Raw genomic sequence first — 18,705 nt, 5'->3', positions numbered from 1 at the left:
CATTCTGTGATTCTGTGACCTAATCTGTTCCTGTGCTAAAAGTCACTATCTCTACCACACAAGACAGTGACAGAGCAATGTATCATCCTTACAATCTCCACGTATGACTCTGCCCTCTACAGTTGAGGTTAAGGTGCCTTGAGGCTAGTCTGTGATGCCATGAGCCCAAAAAGCTAGGGCACTCTCGAAGCACAAATGCAAAGAGCTATAAGCAATGGGTAAAACCCTCACTGTGCTGTGACATCCTCCAGTTCAAGGACAGACTCTCTGTAGGGAGGAAATACCCGGGCAAGAGCCAGTTCTGGCTGCCTAGCATTGTCTCAGCTGGGGAGAGCAGCATGAATACAAGCAAGTACCTCCATGCAGAGTACCCATAGTGGTAAGAAACCTTTGAGAAAAGTAGTACTGACACAGCTACAGCTAAACAAGAGCACCAGCTTCCTCACTCATAAAGGATTTGAGTCACACACACACCAAAATGTATTAAAAAAAAGAAAAATATTACTTAAAAAGTTTATAACATTTTAAATATTACTAGACCCTCTCTCTCCCTGTTTGGTTTGACCAAGAAGCAGCCAGAAGCTAAAGTGGAACAGACCTGGGATTTCCTCATGCAAATGCCAGCCATTTGCATGGTCCATACAATTTTTGTGGAGCTATATGAAGTACTACTGATTGAGGTAGTGAAGGTTGCTCAGAAGTTGTTTGGCGCCTCAAATTACTCTTTGCTGATTCTCAAGGCAGGAAGCTCCTGCTATCAGATGGGGATGACTGTGAAAACCTCTTGGGTCAGATAGGGAAAAATGTGCTGTGGAAGCCGTCTTTAAGGAAGCTGGCTGTTCAATAACACAGAGGCAAACAGTATTATAATGGTCAAGGGTGACACATGCTGTGGCATCAGCTATGAAGGCTTGCAAAACCAAAAGTTCAACTGCTTCAGCTGAGATCCAACTGATAGCATACATACCTGCCACTCAGCTAACAGGACAAGGAGCTAAGCTGTGTCCATGTCAGACATGAGTGCAGATCTCTGGACCACTCATGGCATGGTGAAGGGCCAAGGACATTTTATAGACCCCACTGGGAAAAGCTGATGGGCGTAGGGAAAAAGGAGATTTTAATGTTGCATGAAAAACCAAGGCACTAGATGCCCTTCTATACAGCAGCGAGCCCTAGTGTCAATTGTCCATCCTGGCAACTATGCAAATGCCAAGCTGCAGGAGAATTTGGGGCCTGACAGCCAAAACATTCCTTTTTTTTTCCTGCTCAGAGCTTCTGCGGTTAGGCACAGAGGAGGAGGCGCTCTCAACAGCATTGCTTTAATTTGGCTTTCCAAGACAGATTTTTCTGAAATGGCTCAGCGCCCACCAGGTCTTACCCTCATGCATGCTGGATTTGTTGCACCTCATGCTGTCTCAGCAAGAAAGTGCCTGTATTTTGTCCTGGTTGTAATTCCCGCACGGCTTTCAAGGCTATCCAGAAGCAAAGTGCCTTATAAGTAGCTATCTGAGTGCAGAGAAGAATGAATGGTCTTTCTCAGAGAAAGGTATTGGAAGAAGCATTATGGTTATAACTCTTTCACGATACCCAGGAGTTGAGCAGAGTCTCATTTTATGTTAGAAATTCAAACCTCTTAGGACATGGAAGAAAGTCCCAGAGACTCTCTCAATTCTCTGAAAAATTGCCAGAAAGCATCAGCCCAGTCTTATTTCGAATTACCTCAGCAAGCCCATTTTCAACACGGTTCCTTCATCTCAGCCAGCCTCACCTGAACACAGCGTAGAAGAGATACCCAAATACTGCTCAGACTTGGAGTTACTGCCTGAACTGTCGAGGTGCAGTGAGAGACAGTCATTTCTTTTTTTTCAAAAGCAAGTTGCTAGTTTCTGTCTTACTGCACCTACCTGCTACTTTAGATCTTCATTCTTTTAGGCTCTGTGGGGTTGTACAACAGCAGAGGTCACCCATAGCTGGATCCCTAAGTAGGAGGCTGTTAGGGCAAGACTTGGCACAAAAAACCTCAAACTCTGCCTTTGGGGTGTGCGGAGGACTAAAAAGAAAAGATCAGCATGCCAGACAATGAAAGGAACTCATGAGTATTTTCAACATTCCTGCAGGCATCGCTTTTGAAAACCAGTGGAACTGAATAAAATAGAGTTTGTGCTTATTACTGATGGCAGTTAGCATCTCTTTTAATATTGAAATAGAGACTAGTGTTCAAAGCCATGTTGTATGACTTGCCTAAACAAGCATCATTGCTTTTTATTTTGGAGTGGGTTTTTTGTTGTTGCTTTGTGTTGGTTTTTTTTTTGTTTGTTTTTTTTTTTTTGCTTTGTTGCCTCTATTCTGGACAGTGAGCTTTAGAGTTAAAATAGCCAAGCTCAATGTTTTTGAAATCTGCAACACTCAACAGGACATAGCTGCAGATGGAAATATTCTCATTCCTGGCAGTACCAGTGGCAATTCCCAGAGAGCGTGAGCAAACGTGACAGAGGGGCGTTTGGGTTAATGAGGAGTGACAAGCAGTGGAAAAATGGACAGAGGCCATAAGTTGCTTGTATACAGGCAGTTCTGCTCAGGTGGTCTGAGCAGTTCATGGCTTGGAGAACTGCCAGGCAGAAAAGAAAAGGCATCAAGAATTAGTACTGATTCTTATACACTGCAGAATCAGGGAGAGTCAAGGCAAACAATAACAGCCTGGAGGTCAGAAAAGAATAATAAAAGAGCATATTTAGATGGGAAAGCAGCATCTTACAATCATAGGACTGGATGCAGAAGAAAGCATTGTGTGCACAGGGCAAGGAGAAGGGTCCTTGTAGAGATTTGGTATGACTTGTGAGAATTCCGTAGAACAGCAACAGGTTGAAGGCAGAATATTTCTTATTGTGAGATGGCAATACATTTCCTTGTTTAGGATAAACAGTGGTGATTATAAGCAAAAAAAGTATCTGTGCAAGGGTATTCCGGTGCACCTGGGCTAACATGACACAGAGACAGTTTGGGCCAGGAGCTGCTGTGTGCAGTCATGCACTCGCTTCAGCACTTGTCACCCAAATGCTCAACTTATTCGTTGAAAGCTCCAAACTATCTAGAACTGTGAAGGTCACTATGACTGCCAGTAGCAAGCTGCCTTCAGAAATGGAAAGTGTATTTCAGGGTTTTATGAAATGAGAGCTTTAAAACCATTTGATAGTCAGATGAAGCCCACATTTATCTGAGCACTTACTAATGTAATTCTCCTGGCAGAAGAATTAGAAGGAAGAGGAGATGGGTGAGGAACTGCCTGTGTTCTGATAAGTTGGCTATTTGTGACAGACAGATGGACATAGGAGCAGAAGGCAGAGGCAAGAGAAAAGAGAAGTTGCTAACCACACATATAAAGAATAAGGGCATTTTTTATGAGGGAGATGTTTGCAAAGAGAAGGATGAGTGAAAAAGAATTCAGGTACTGAAACAGATTCTTCCATGAGTAAAGTACAGAGAAAGATAACAAATCTCATTTTATCTTCAAAGAGGAAAGTAAATAAATAAAAAATTCCAGACTGCTTAAGGAGGAAGCTAAGTGGCCTGGAAGGCATCTGCAGAGCCCATCAGGTCTGAGTCAGCAGCTCTGGAGTCTGAGCAGTATAGAGGGGGTGATTTCAGAGGGCTGCTTGTATTGACTGGAACACTCATTAGAGTTCTAAGAGGTCTTTGCAAATAAGACCAAAATAGCAATGCATGGGGAGATCAGGTGGATCTCTTCCCTTAGGAAACTGGCTTTTGTCATCAAACCTGAAGTCTACAAATGGCTGTAGAAGTTTGTACTGCCGTCAGTCTGGTAGCTAGATGCCTTCTGCTCCCTCCAACTGCTGAGCTATGTTTCAGCAACTGTCAACTTTACTTCACATGGTAATGGAAATGAAGCATCTATACCAAGCACCCCTTCCAGTTTTGCCAATTAACTATTTATTATTCCAGGGCGGTGGGCAAACAAATGCTGGAAGAGTGAGACGAACCTTTGGCGGCGTTGGAAGAAACTTGGCAGGTGCCTAGTGCTTGGGCTTACCTTTGGGTACCTGCCAGCTGTGATTTGTCCTTGGGTATTCCTTCAACAGGAGGAACTCTTGAATGCTGTTAAAATCTGGGGCATGTTAGGCAATATACCAGTGGGCAGACTGCCTGGAAAAGGCGGGAGCTATTCCAAGAAATAAGAGGGGAGAGAGTTGGGGTCAGGAAGAGAAAGGTCCACAAATATGAAGCTAACTAGAGCACACTGACCCCAAATCAAAGTTAAAGGAGCATCAGTGATCTCCAAGACGACTGAACAGCCTGGCCCACAGTATTGGATTAATGCCAGGTTATAGTTGCAGGAGAATTGGGTTTTGAGCAAGAAATTTAAAGGAATAAACTCATTTAAAGTTGAACATCTATGCAACAGGCACAATAAGAACTGAGGCGCAGGAGTCACTGTAGAGGAGAAGGGGTTATAGTCCTTGGCAGGAGAAGAGGATCACACTGTATCTGGTGCTACATCACAAGCAGCATCAGACCAGTGTTTTCATACTGAAATTAACAGAAGCAAATTACAAAACAATTTTAGGGTTATCCTGTCCCTTTGACTATCCCAAATCTTTCTAACAGAAATTCACCATCACTTCAGATCACAAATGGAAGAGGTTGAGGGGGGAAAAAAAAAAAAGCCACGCATGCCACCCACTGAGGTATAATTTGTGGTTACTCAAAGAGAGAGGAGGAAGTGTTTCCTGTGAATCCATTCAGATTCAGTGGTTCTGGTAAGACAGCATGGTGAGAACAGAGGTATGGGAAAGGCCAGCAGCAGGAAAGACTGTTGTAGAAGCGTCCACAAAGATCCTCCTGCCTAGTCATGAGGTTCAGATTGGATCCCCTTGCTTTCTAAACTTCTTCATGGAGGAGTCTAGGTGTGGCTGGATCAGTCTTAGCCCCTGAGTGTAAGGAGGAGTTCAGACCCTAGGTTCTGCCACAGTTGGTTTATTTCAGCTTGAGCTAGGACCCTCTGAGTGGGACCCTGACCAAAGAAATCCCTGGGCAATTATATCTTTAACAATCCAAGTTCACCTCCCCTCACACGATAGTTTGGTCCAATAATAATATTTGGGTCTGGGGTCTTCTTGCTCCTCCTTGGATCCTTTCTCTCTCTCTCTCCAGGTGGGCATTCTTTTCTTTGTCTCGAGGATGCACTTTCTGTTGTTCTTATCTTTCTCAATTAGCATTGGTTTCAAGGCCTTTCTTCAGCACAAGCTAATCAGTACTTAGGTAAAAGTTCACAGTCTGGGCCTAAGGCTTCAGTAAGTCTGGCTTCTCATGACAAACAGCGTCACTCATAAGACAAAACAAATCATAATTCATTATAATTTTAAGCAATCCCACAATTCATTCACATATTCTATGAGTAAACTATTTTAATCTCCAACAAAGACCATGCTTGGAAGCAATGTGCTAAAGCCCATGTGCCTGTGACAGTAAGGGAGATTATACCAGGGAAGAACAGAAGTTTCCTTCCCCTTCTGTTTTCCTCCACAGCCAGATGTTCCAAAACATCTAGGCAATTCAGAGTGTCGGTGCCCCACTCAACCCCAGCCGGTCACTTGCAGCAGCTGTGGCCAAGTTTTGTCTTGAACATCCCTGTAGACAAAGATTGATGGGCAATAAGTTTTCCAGGAGAGAGCTTTCCTACCGACACTCATCCTGCACAGACTGTCTCTATGTTCACATTACTCTGATAGATTTATTAACATCTTTTTTTTTTTCCCATTTGCTTTTTAGATTGCTTAAGCCGTCTTGGACAGACTCCTCTCTTTTTATCAGCTGTGGGAAAGGATGAACATTCAGAGTCCATCCTGCACTACTGTCACCACATGGTACGTCGCACATTAGTAGTGGCACCACAGAAGCATTAGAGTGATGATGTGACATAGAGGGAAAGTCGTCTCAACCCTGGCAGACATAACAGACACTTTCCATCAGGCTAAGAGTAGGAATAATTCAATGCTCTTTCAGTTACAGACAATTAGAAGGCAAGGAGCCACTCCACAAAACACAGGATAGACATATATACTGTTCAGAGTCTGAACTATGGGGTCTGAATTCAGCTCCAGGGAGCCATGCTTGAAGGAGAAAAAGGCAAATAGGGAGGAACTATGAAACATTCTAGTAATGCCTAAACACAGCCGGAAACACATAAACCCTGACCCTAAGGATAGACAAAGCGATGCCAAAATCAGCATGGTTTGGGCATAGTGTAAGGCAGAGAAAACCTGGAACCAGGAGCCCAGGCTGGACACTTCCCAAGTTCAGAGGAGTAGGCTGCTTCACATACCTGCAGACACTCCTAACTGTGCATCAGAGGAGTGCATCATTTCAGCAGCAGCAATAGCTTGTCCACCAAGCTCAGGGAGACGGGAGCAGCAGGAGCTCACCAGAGGCAGCTGAGCACAACCCCAGCAGAGAGCAGAAAAAGCCAGGAGAATAACACTTACCCAGGGCACTAAGCACCTCCATGGTGAAGAGGCAGGGCTGAAGACAAGCCAGGGGTGTGGTTGGAGAACCCAGGTGAGGCTGGTCAGGGTCATTAAGGCCTAATAGTGCCCTCGAATAGAGGTATCCAAATAGAGCCCATGGGGTTCTGGTTCTGGCTACCTGCGCAACTCAGTAAATGAAGCAATAAGAACATGAACTCTTTTCTTTGGCTTATAAAGGCTTCATAGCAGCAGTTCCGTAATCCTTCCTCTATCCAGCACAGCACAGTTTGTACTATCAAAGTGAGCAGTCTCCCAAGGAAAGATGGACTTGCTGGCCAGCTGCCAAGCAATCCTTGCCTGTAAAAAAAGACATTACCAGCAGTGTTGAAGAGGAACCTTTCCTTAAAACCTCCAACTCCCCAGTGAACTACTGGGGCGGATGCATTTGTCCATCCACATGCATATTCTAAGAAATGCACCGAGTTCTTTAAGCAGTTGTTCCCAAGACCTGCAGAGGAGGGACACCTTGTAGCTATGTCTGTGATGCTGCTGTAAAAATGGCTCCAAGGCTTCCCTCAAAACCAAGCTGTGCAGTCAGTGAGGTGGCTAACATAACTGCTAGCTGGAATGTGCCACCCAGATGTGCCAGCATGTTGGCAGGCCATCAAAGTGTCACACAAGCTATGGGAATGGATGGTTGGAGCAGGCAGGGCTGCTCCATTATGACAGAGACACAACCTGTGGAACTGCATGGCAGAGGCCTGTCACACTCACTTACTAAATGGTTTATTTAGCCTGTGGCATTTGTTGCGTTGCAAATACTGAAAAATAGCCACCTGTGCGCACTGTCTAGACCAAGATACCTCTGAAATGTTGCGTATTTCAAGGGAGAAGGGAGACTGAAGGGAGAACAGCAAGCTGGGCTTCTGATCAGTTGGGCACAAAGAATGAGCTGAGTGTGGCAGGGAAGAGAAACATGTTCCATGTACAACTGTCCTCCCTGTTTTAGGACTTGAGCGCCATCCTTCAGCTGGAGGGGAAGAGCACGGCTACTTACTGTGCTGTGATCACCAGCGCTGGGGAGCTCAGCGTCGGCTTGGGAGATATGGACATCCACCACCAGATAACAGAGCAATACGTATGCATAACATCTGATTTGTAAGCTCTTTTCTTATGAGAAGGAGCATGGACGTGTGACGAAAGGCAACAAGTGAAGCTGTACCAGGAGGGAGTGGGTGTGCAGAGGGAACACGGGAAATCCTGACGTTAGCCTCAGACATTGGCCGCCGAGAGAGCAGCATGGCAAGCTGCCAGTGCCCTCTGTCACTGCTGACACAGATGGAGCTACTATCTGTTTCTGCTCCGTATCGTGTCACTGCTACTATAATTCATGACACGTAGGCCAGAATCCTCTTTGTTAGCTAGTCCCAGCCAGCCTGTAATTTTTGGCACCTTAAAGCCAGCAATAAATCCAGTCCACCTGCAGAAATGGTATTTCTCCCTTTAGGGAAAAACAAACAAACAAACAAACAAAAATGGACAGAACTGTGGTTAAAGCAAGTTTTCCTTTTCCATCTGCTCTCCACCACCCCTGTTGTTTCCACATGCTGGGCTATATCAACAGGCACTTGCTGTTCAGCACATCCAAACCTTCAAAGCATCAGGGCTAATGGAAGCAGTGATTAAGGACTGATTCAGTGAAAGCCCCAACACTGCACCCTTCTTCCGTACTCCTTTTGTTGACAGAACAAAAGCCTGTGCTTCATGACTGACAGCGACATGGAAGTTAAGTGCAATTTACTTACCGGTGGGATCCCTGTGAGGTGGAGACTTCCTAGGGAAAAATATGGTCATTGCTCTCACTTCTACCCCCACCTTGCCTCTCCCAAGCCTTAGCACAAAAAAACCCATTACCTGACAGATTAATTCTCCTGAGCTTTACAAAACTGTTGTGGCCAGTGGAAACTCTGAAGCAATGTTCTGCTGCAACATGCTTTCTGCCAGGATTAGCAGAGACATGGGAAGGGTGCTGCACAAGTGCCTGTAGCACTGGCCTGGTGTTCAGGCCGTGGTTTTGCAGCCTCAGAGAGCCAAAGGAGGGAACGGGATCTCCCACTACACTACTCCACTCTGTCCCCTCCCTACTCAGTTCAGTAAGACCTGGGAGGAAAACGCTCTGGTGAACTGCCTGTTTTAGGAGGCAGTTGTGCACAGAGGACATCCGAATGACAGGGGCAGGTGTAGTGAAGCCAGGCTTAGCACTGGGAATCCTACAGTGGCATTAAATAGCAGCATTCCCTTTCCCTGTAGGTCTCTGACTGACCCATGGGTACCAAAGTGGTCTAGTGAGGACCAGCAACTGTCTTTCTCTGTTGGAGGGGCCCTGCCAATTGAGTCCAGCTCTTGATGGCAGGGAGCATGGGAAGGAGAAGAAGGGGAGGAGATGAGGCAAATGGAAAAATCCACTTTCCTTACAGAATCACTTTTTTAAGTACATGCCTACACCTGAGGGCTGCAATGGAAGGGAAAATCCTATGTCCTGAGTCTGACTAGTAATCATTTTGTCCCTCTGCAATGACTCAGGCTGTCTCTATTCTGTGTCCTGGATTTTCACTAGGTGTCCCAGTTCAAGGAGAAATTGTGCCAGGCTCCACTAGTTTGCATTGATGGAAATGTGCCTCTTGCCACTATTCAGTACGTCTGCCAACTAGCCAGAGAGCATCAGCTAGCAGGTAAGGAGAACTCACCCAGCCCTGGGCCTGTAGCTTCTAACAACGTGTATACCAAGACACTCTGCACATCCTGGGCATTCTCCATGGCTGTTTTCTGGAGATACCCAGTAGATGTCTGACACGGTGTTATTCAGCTCTCCTTTCTGTACTCTCTTTCAAATGGATGAAACATTTCTGCTTCTTCTGAATTTTTCTCATACTGCAGCTAAATCTTATTTCCCATAGTGTAGGTGCTATAGCCCTTGGGCACTGCCAGAAAGCCAGGGAAAGCTGCTCTCTTTGCCAGCAATTTTAAGGCAACTGCAAATGTGTGTGCTTCTGCTGGTCTGAGCAGCAATATAGTTTTATTCTCAGAATAAGTGTTAAAGTGTCTTTGGAGAGGATTTCTCTCCCACTTTCCATAAAACACACATCCCCTTCCCCTGGTTTTCTGAGGATCCTTCACAAGGCTTCCTAAACCTTTAGAGTTATGCCTTCATTTTTAGAAGCCAATCCTGAAGAAGCAGACAATGTTCTTAAGACCTGGCAGAGCTTAAAACCTGGCAGAGGCTGTAAAACCAGCTAAGAAGAGTAATAAAACTGAAGTGTGATTACATCATTTTGGAGCCGGAAGCAACTGTCCCATCGCTGAGCACCAGAAAGAAAACCTTGGGAGACCTTGTCCCAGGCATGGCAGAGAGAGTATTCGAATTTCTAATAGATTACACATATAGCCCCAGTTGTGCAGATCAGGCTAAGCCTTCTATGCTGCAACCTGCTCTGATGTAGAGATGAACCACTAATTAATTAATTAACTAACCAATTGCAACGTTGTTTTGAAGTGTGCTATGAGCCGACAGATGAGAACAAGGCCTCTAAGCCATTCCTCTCAGACAGCTGGAAAGCGCTCACATACATTTCTCCCAACCTGCAAGAGCTAAGAGCAATAAATCGGACCCTCGGGAACCCTCTGCCAGCAGGTATTGAATACTCAGATGGGTCAGCCACACTTTTAGATAACTTAGATCCTGGAGAAGAGCATTTTCTGCTCCAGGCCCTATTTCACGCAAATTGGATTATAACACAGTGGGAATTCATACGCACTCTTGGTGTCTTCCACCTTACAGCCATCTCTGCATGGTTTGTACAGCCCAGGATGAACTGATGATCTACCAGAGAGCACAGTAGGCCTGAGGAGGCTCCTTGTCCAAACCCAGAGATCCCACTTATGCCTCACTTCACAGCTAAATGGGAGCAATCTCTGGTTTGAAAATATGCCTCTGAAGCATGATGCTCTGAAGCCACTTGTCCCAACAGTATCATCCTTCAAAGAAATGAAATATCCCACTACATACAGGTCTGATAGTGTTAAGACAAGGAAGTCATGCTTTAGGACAGTTTTTTGATCTCTACAGACATATGTTTAGTCCCATGAGGGGTGGTATCTTCAGCATAGGATAGAGGTGTGGTATGGAAGTCTAACATTGGAGAATTCCATGTTTACCATGATTTAAAATTAAAAAAAAATCAACCACATTTCAGAAGTGGTAGTTGTGATGCTCATAATTTGGCTGCCAGCCCATAAAAAGGCTAGTTGAGGACCTTTGCAGTTATATCACAGTTTTTTCTCCCTGCTGTCTGAAGAGCTGCCATCTAGGTTGGAAGATGTTGTCCCCACAGCAATGACCCTGGCCCGACCTTTGCTGGCCCACCTGTGCTGCGTGGTGGTGACCCTTGGTGCTCACGGTGTGCTGCTGTGTGGCAAGAGCCTGGGAGGGAGCATCTCGCTTCATCCAGGAGCCCACAAACAGGTAAGGGCACAGAAAACATAAGGTCTGGAAAACATGACCTATGAAGAGCGGCTGAGGGAACTGGGTTTGTTTAGTCTGGAGAAGAGGAGGCTGAGAGGAGACCTTATTGCCCTCTACAACTACCTCAAAGGAGGCTGTAGGGAGGCGCGTGCTGGTCACTTCTCTCTAATGACTAAGGACAGAACAAGGGGAAATGGCCTCAACTGGCATCAGTTTAAGTTTAGATTGGATATTCGGAGGAAGTTCTTTACTGAACGAGTGGTGAGGCACTGGAATGGGCTGCCCAGGGAGGTGGTGGAGTCACCAACCCTGGAGGTGTTTAAAAAAAAGTAGATCTAGCACTTGAGGCTATGGTGTAGTGGTTAGGTATGCTGGGATGAAGGTTGGACTAGATGATCTTCAGAGGTCCCTTCCAACCCCTAACATTCTGTGATTCTGTGATTCTGTAAAACCAACTCTGAGCTCTCAGCTGCTTTTTTTCTGGGACCACATAGCACATTGCTATCTCTGGTGGTGTGGCAGCAGTCCTGGGAGACACAGCATCACCTCTTGCAAAGGAATGTGTTTAGGGGGTGGAACACACAGCTCGGAAAGAAAATCAAGTTGTCTGTCCATATACTGCTGGCTCCTAGCAGCAGTGTTTATAGTCAGCTACTTTAAATGTGCTTATGTGAATATTCATGAAGTTAAGCTTCATTTTCAGGAGACTTCATTTAAATTGCCCATCTCTTTCAAGGTGTGAAAAAAGATTAGTGCCTTTTTTTTCCCCCTTTTTTCTTTTTTCCCTTTTTCTTTTGGCATCCGTGCAGGTCTGGATGGCATCAGCCACATCAGGCCATATCAGCTCAGGCATTTCCCACTAAAATTCCCTTCTTTTCCCCCCGGCAGACTGCTGCTACTGGCCTCTGTGCCACCCACTACCCTGCCATCCACATCGGCAGGGGGGGGAAAAACAAAGGGTCCACTCCCCTGCCATCCACATCGGCAGGGAGGAGATAATCAACGTCTCAGGAGCTGGTGACAGGTATGTGGCTCGCTGCTTTGTCTTGTCCAGCTACATGTGGAAGGGCCATAATCGGATTTCTTTGAAATTCTACTACAAAGGCAAACGGCATCCTGCTGCTTGAGACACTGAGGACATAAGAACAGGACTGGTTGCTGCGATTCCTTGCAAAGCTTGTTAAAAGCCAGTCTTGCCATTATTAGTTTTGCTTTTCTTTAAGATTGAAGCCTTTCCTGGCCATCTAGCAGTTCTGAATTAGTCTGGGCCGAGCTGCTAAAAGCAAAGTAAACCACCTTACATCAAAGCTGTCCTAGTAACTAACTACTTCACTTCCAGACTTCTCCAATGGAAGTGGGACTGCCACTCAGTAGCTAAAATTGCCCTATAAAAGCATTCATCAGGTTCTGCATTTGCCTCTGGCAACAGCTCACGCTTCAAAAGAGCCTGCTGTATAATTCACACAACGCTCTTCATAGGAGTAGGGAATGACAGGTATTATGCCTAGCCCTACTGATCAATTCTCGGGTTGTCAGAGTAATATTTTATTATGCTCCTTGTTAACTTGTCAAACTATATATAGTAGTCAGGGTTTTTTTCTCTTCTTGCTTCACACACTACGATAATTGATTCTATCCTTTCATTGCCTTGGGCTAGACCAAAAGACCGTATGTGACAGATATTTCCTTTTGTTTTTCTGCTCTTACCTACCGATAACTCAACATAGCAACACTCCTTTTTTCTTTTATGAGTGGGCAGAATGAAAAGTCATTTTTTTTTTTAATTTACAGCATTCTAAATATTTGAGTTAGGATCAGCCAACAACTTCTTACCCAGCTAGTTAATCCACTTAACACTCGGACACACTCCTTGTGTCCTACATCACCTCTGAGATGAGTTGGCTGCAACTGCAAGCTGGTCTCCTCCAAAGAAGAACAAAGTGTTGTTCACAGCAGTAAGTGTAACAGCAGAGGAATAGAGGCTGGGAGGATCCTCGCAGGGTCAGCCTGCCCTAAGGAAAGCTCAGCTTTGCTCACTGTTTCTAGCAGATATGCCCAAACTTCTGCCAGCCTCTCCAGGGACACAGTCTCCTCTCTGCACCATCTGCTTGGTAGACAACTACCCTTTACCACAGGATGATTTTTTCTAGAGGCTAATGTAAACATCTTCTTTAGGGTGTCCTTTCCCTTTCAAAAAGCTTAATTTAAGGGAAGACCGAAACTGAGATGAAGTGCACCGCTGCCAAACACCTCCACTGAGTTACACACGAGTACTTGAAGTTTGTTTTTCTTCCCAAAGCTATCTGAAAGCCAAGCGCCCATTACTGCTCCCATTCCTGAGGTAATACTGGTCTGGAAATCTCACTCCCCAGAGTTCCCAGGTCCATGTGGGAATTTTTATAGTCCTCTTGCTCATCCCAGGTTTTCCCTCCTGGTAACCGCAGTGGCTCCACAGGCAGAAATCCCTGTTCTACGGAGTGAGTGCCAAAGCAGGCTGGAAATGCCAGGACACTGGTGTTTGGGCCATCTCTACACCATCTCAGCTGGGGAATTCACCCAAGCCCAGCCTGTTGGCACTTTCAAAGAACTGAGCAGCAGGGCACGACCCAGGGCTGTCACACCTTCATGGATCAGTCCTCCCCAACCCTCGTGCTTCTGAAGAGCACCCAGAAGCAGTGACCCATGGCTCTTCTGTAACTCCAGAGATGCAGCCCAACGAGCCATGCGTGCACGCAGGGAGCGGCGGCTGTTTGCTCCTTGCAGCCGGCTGCCGTGACAACATAACACCAGGCGCTGCACACAGCATTGCTAGGGGATGCTCCCCCAAATATTTACTCTGAACTTATGGAGCCGTTGAGAGATCGGTTTATGGAAAGCTTGGTCTTCCGTGCCTTTGTTATAGATAAAAAGATGTTGAGGTAATTAGTCAGAGCACCAAAAAAAAATCTAATGTTTTTCCTTTCGGCACAGATTTGCTCATTAATCCTCCCTGCCATCACATTTTCCTGTCCTTGCTTCTTCCTCTCAAATATCATTATCATTTGAGCAACCTGGTCTAGTTTTGAGTAACCTGGTCTAGTGGAAGGTGTCTCTGCCATAGCAGGGGGCATGGAACCAGATGATCGTTAAGGTTTCTTCCAACCCAAGCTATTCTGTGATTCTTTGATTATCTTCTCCCTTGTCTTTCACTTCTCCTTTGTCCTTTCCTAGCTGCTGAGCTTCATTAGTGTGTTTAGCTACGAGTAAACAGTAGTTGTTCCCACCTGATCACAAACACCACCGTGCACGTATCTGTGCCTCAAAAGAGCCTTCCCTTGCAAGCCAGGCAGACGGCAAAATCATCCCCTTCTCCTGATGACCTCCTCGGTGCCTTGGAGAACTTGTGGGCAACCACTGTTGTTCCAAGCACTCACATAAATTTTACTGAGAAACCTCAAATGGAAAACCACAACAAAAGTTTACAAACATCTGTAGCTACAATCTCATTTCAGGTTTGGCTTTCTTTTTCCAACTCTGTTTGTGGCCCCTCTCACATACATACGGAAACTTGACCTCTCTTCCCATTGACTCCTTTGGGAACAGGAGGGAATGTAACGAGGCAGCAACAACAAGCAGAGAAGTGACAAAATAATTAGGGAGCAAGGGGAAAATAGATTATTGCCTTCCTAAACTCCTTTCTTTTCTCCTGCCTCCTCTGGAAAACTGAAGAGAATAGAAAATGTGATGGAAAGGGAAAGTACCTCAACTTCTCAGATGAGAAAAAAAATACAATGTTAATACATTTTTTTGTTACTCTAATTTTTGTTACTCTATTTTTTGTTACACTATTTGTTACTCCAAGTATAGAAATTGATATAAAAAAGCAAAAATTTTTCACTATAACCTTACCCTGTCTGTGTGACATATTCTGCTTCTGCAAGTGTTTGTTTGGGCCCAGATGAATGCTCTTAGAATCAATCAGCCACTTTCCCAAGATCAGAGCTCTTCCCCCCATGCTCAAAACTGCCTTTTCTTTCTCTCCACAGCCTAATGGCAGGAATCCTTGCAGGGATACTTGCTAAACATGACACAGATACCTGTGTCCGGATGGGTCTGCTCGCTGCAAGCTTGTCTCTCCGCTCCTATGAGCCCATTTCCCCAGAAATCAGCACTTCCAGTGTCAGCCAGGAGCAAGTTAAGAGCAGGAGCTGGCCAGAGGTAAAGGTGTGGAAGATGGACTAGAGCACCACAGCTTTCTCAGCCTTCACCTCCTTGCGCTCCCAGCACTGTGATTTCCAGGAACTGTGCTGTGTTTCGAGCTTTGAGCTCAAATCTGGCTGCTCACCAGAGGATTTACACTTTGAGTGCACGCTACCTTTCCGGAGGTGAAGTGTGACTGGAGTGCATTTTGTGACAACTTGTATTACGCTGTTAACATTTATGTTTGTCTGCTGTTGTTTTCTCTCAGTTTTTATTTTTTTATTTGAGGGTTTACAGCAACCACAGCTTGTTTTTTCTGTCTGCTGCTTGTTGATAGTATATCTCACCCCCCATTTAATGGGAACACTCATCTGTTTTGGTTTTGAGTAGACCCTCAAGGAAGGAGTCTCCAACCCAGGGAGCTTCTTTGTAAAGAGGAAAACCTCCTGCTTCCCTGAACCTCCAGTCCTTCTAGATTTTCTGTTGAGGGAATTTTCCCTTCCTCCATCTTGTGCCACTCTTGTCCATTATCACAGTACATCCTCCGTCATCGGTTCCTAGATCTTTATGCCCATGTCTCTTCAGGTGGGCCCAGCAGCAGCATCCTCTTGCTGCTTACTATCCAAGAGGTTGCTTCTACCCAAGAGGTCTCATGGATCACAACGTGTGGCAAGGTGAGCTGGCAGGCATATACCACTGTAGGACAACCCCATCGGTCTTGCCAAGCCAGAGAGTGAATGCTGCACTTTCTTGCTCTGAAGTCCAAAACCCCCGAAGAAAGCAGGCAAGACTAATCAAAGAGGGGTAACCAGGGGCCAAGCTGGTGGCCTCTAAAAGATGACTGCCCTTTGTTTTTCACACATTCACCTGAACTTGAGGATTCTTTCCTCCTTAGCCCAGAGTGTCAAAAACAAACACCTCACTCACACACACACCTCGGAGTGTTGGAGCAAGCCTCTCCACACCTTTCTTTCTGACCACTTGGACAACCACTGGCTACTTGACACAGAACTTCGCCTACGTGGCTGACAGAAAAAGAGCTCTGGCAGGCCCATGATCCTAACGGAGCACTGCATGCTGGGACCAAATGCTCTGTCACACCTTCCCTTCCCTCCAGAACCAGAAGCTTCCTGGGGATGCACAGCTCTTGTTCTCAGGTGGGCACACAAGCTGTGTAGCTCAAATGACTCTGCCAAGTTCACAGTGAACCCACAGCAAAGGCAGGAACACAACAGAGCTTCTTTGACCCTGTCCAGGCTAGCTTGCCTTTACTTGCCTTGCCTTTATTAGCAAGGACGTCTACACTTAACAATTTTATACAAATTAAGACTTAGCTATGAAAATCAGCTTCATGCTCTTCTGTTGTGCAATTTATGTCCCAGAGATACCTCTTCCAGCCCCTGAGCAACTAAATCTGGTGGGAAGATGCCAGCGCTGCCCATGTTTTTTTGGTGTTATGCAGGACTATCAGTGGCTGGCAGGGGGTTTGGCAGTGGGCAAGTGGCAGAAGACTGCTGAGTGGGTTTCATGGAGATGCTTGCTGGCTCAAAGCTGTTGAGCTATTCCCACATCAGATTAAGAAGGCCAGTAACCAAGTGAACTCATCTCTGATCCACAGGGGAACACTCACCATACAATTACAAACATCAGAACAATGTCTGGGGGAGAGCAGGACAGAGAGGGCCCAGCACAGGCGCAAGGACAGTGTCTGTAAAACAGCCTCCCTCTCCCTTAGAGCCCTATGACAGCTGTGGTGTCAAAGTTCATCCTCACAACAGCCATGCCTGAAAATACTTGTGTTTTGCTAGTACATCTTTGCCATCGATACAGAAAATAATAGCAACAGATATGTAGAAATCATCTTTCTGGTCTCCTGCCTTATTTTTGCTTATACCCAGGGAGGTGGGCTGGCAACTTGCTACCCCCCCCAAGTCCTTCCCCCCACCAGGAGGATGCAGAGCAGCAAGCAGGACCACAGGCACTTTTTTACATGAGAAATTTGTCCTCAGAGCAGACTAAGGTGGTAGAGACTGCAGAGGTGTGACTGCTGGCCATCTTGTCCAGCGCTTTACCTCCGAGCCATCCACTGCCTGGAAACGGCAACTGTGTCGTACCCAAATGCCCTGTCTAAAGCCAGAGTTGCCAGCCCTTCCTCAGCAGGCCCACAGAACAATTTTGGTGAAAAGGAACTCTTCCCCAGTCCTGTGCCTATGCAAATATTGCTTTTTGGCAGATGAGGAGATGGGACTCGGTGGAAAAAGAGTCTGGGGGTGACCCTCCCTGCTAGTAAGTGGGGCTCAAGGGGAAGGGGATAGTCCTGGTGCTCAGGACTGTGACTACAACCTTTTGGCCAAAAGAGTGCTGACAGGGAGGTCATGACATGGTGGAGGGTGCCATCCCTTCTCCATCCAAGAGAGATGCCAAACACAGACACATATTAGGGAGCAAGGGCATCTCCCATGGAAGCAATGAGGACAAGCCACCTCCTCTCTCCCAGCAGAGGATGTGTACGGGATGCAACCAGGGGTACCAACAGTTTGATCAACACTGAAACTCATTAAAACTAATTTTGAGTTGAGCTGAATCTTGGTGCTGGCTGGTTTTTGAACCCAATGGATAATAGGCCTGGAGAACAGACTCACTTCTGTTTCACACAGAGGCCACCCATCAGCAAGGACCATCGCTTGAGGAACAGGTCACTGGTGTCTCATGTGGCAAAAAAGCCAACCAAAGCTTGGGCAGGGCAGCTCTAACACAATTCTCCCAGGCAGTTTCTGCTGTTTAATAAGGAGTTCTCACTCAAACGAATGAGGCATTAAGTGGGTGTCTTTCCTCTACCCAGATCACTTTCACCAGAGTTGTAGCAATTACTTACTTCTGAGAGTGCCACCTTCCCATCAGATTTAGCTAAAACTGGACACTGAGAAGGCACAAGGGGTGGGTTCAAGAATTGACAAAGTTGTATCATATCAGCGGTATCACCTTAGGAAACCAAAATGAAAATGTACCAACTGCCTTTTCAGAAGACAAAGGGATCAATTTTGATCTTACACATTCCTTCTCCCTCACACAAACATTTACCAGCAGCCTCCCTTTTACAAGGATCTTGCTTACAAGTGCTGTTTAGCTCAAACACTTGCGCTTGCAGGCACACACGTGCCTGTTACCAAGACGGGACAGGGTGGCTGTGATGGGAGGGTGCTGGTGCATTTGGGAGCACAAGGGAGGGAGATGGGGCCCACAAAAGCAGCTGGGTTTGCTCGCAAGCGGGTAGGTGGGACACGGCGGGGCGGGGGAAAAAGGCTGTGCCCCCAGGGTAGGTCCCTCCGCTATAAAAATGACTTCAGCTGGATCCAGCGGCAGGGGAGAGAGGCAGCTTCCACTTCTGCCCCTGCCTTCAGCAGCCTCAGCGAGGCAGGAGGATCCCAGGTGAAGCCAGGTCCTGAGGATGACGAGCCCAGCACTGATGGTCACTGTGCTCCTCCTGGTGCTGCTCTCCTCAGCCCCGGCACCGTCTCAGGC

At 46.3% G+C, this 18,705-nt stretch overlaps 1 protein-coding gene across 1 annotated transcript; it reads left to right on the top strand.

Moving 5' to 3' along the window:
* Nucleotides 1-3,960: 3,960 nt before the first annotated feature.
* On the top strand, nt 3,961-15,225 carry LOC104277532 (the record flags this gene model as incomplete). The annotated part of the gene is made up of 9 exons (XM_009874192.1): nt 3,961-4,027; nt 5,788-5,882; nt 7,492-7,620; nt 9,100-9,214; nt 10,036-10,173; nt 10,838-11,004; nt 11,893-11,937; nt 11,985-12,028; nt 15,030-15,225. Coding segments are annotated over 9 exons (996 nt in total), but the record flags the coding sequence as incomplete, so codon positions are not given.
* Nucleotides 15,226-18,705: the final 3,480 nt, after the last annotated feature.

This window comes from Apaloderma vittatum, unplaced genomic scaffold (assembly GCF_000703405.1).
Source record: "Apaloderma vittatum isolate BGI_N311 unplaced genomic scaffold, ASM70340v1 scaffold538, whole genome shotgun sequence".
NCBI lineage: Eukaryota > Metazoa > Chordata > Aves > Trogoniformes > Trogonidae > Apaloderma > Apaloderma vittatum.
The sequence above is the reverse complement of the archived record's forward strand: the minus strand, read 5'-3'. Positions and strand labels throughout refer to the sequence as shown.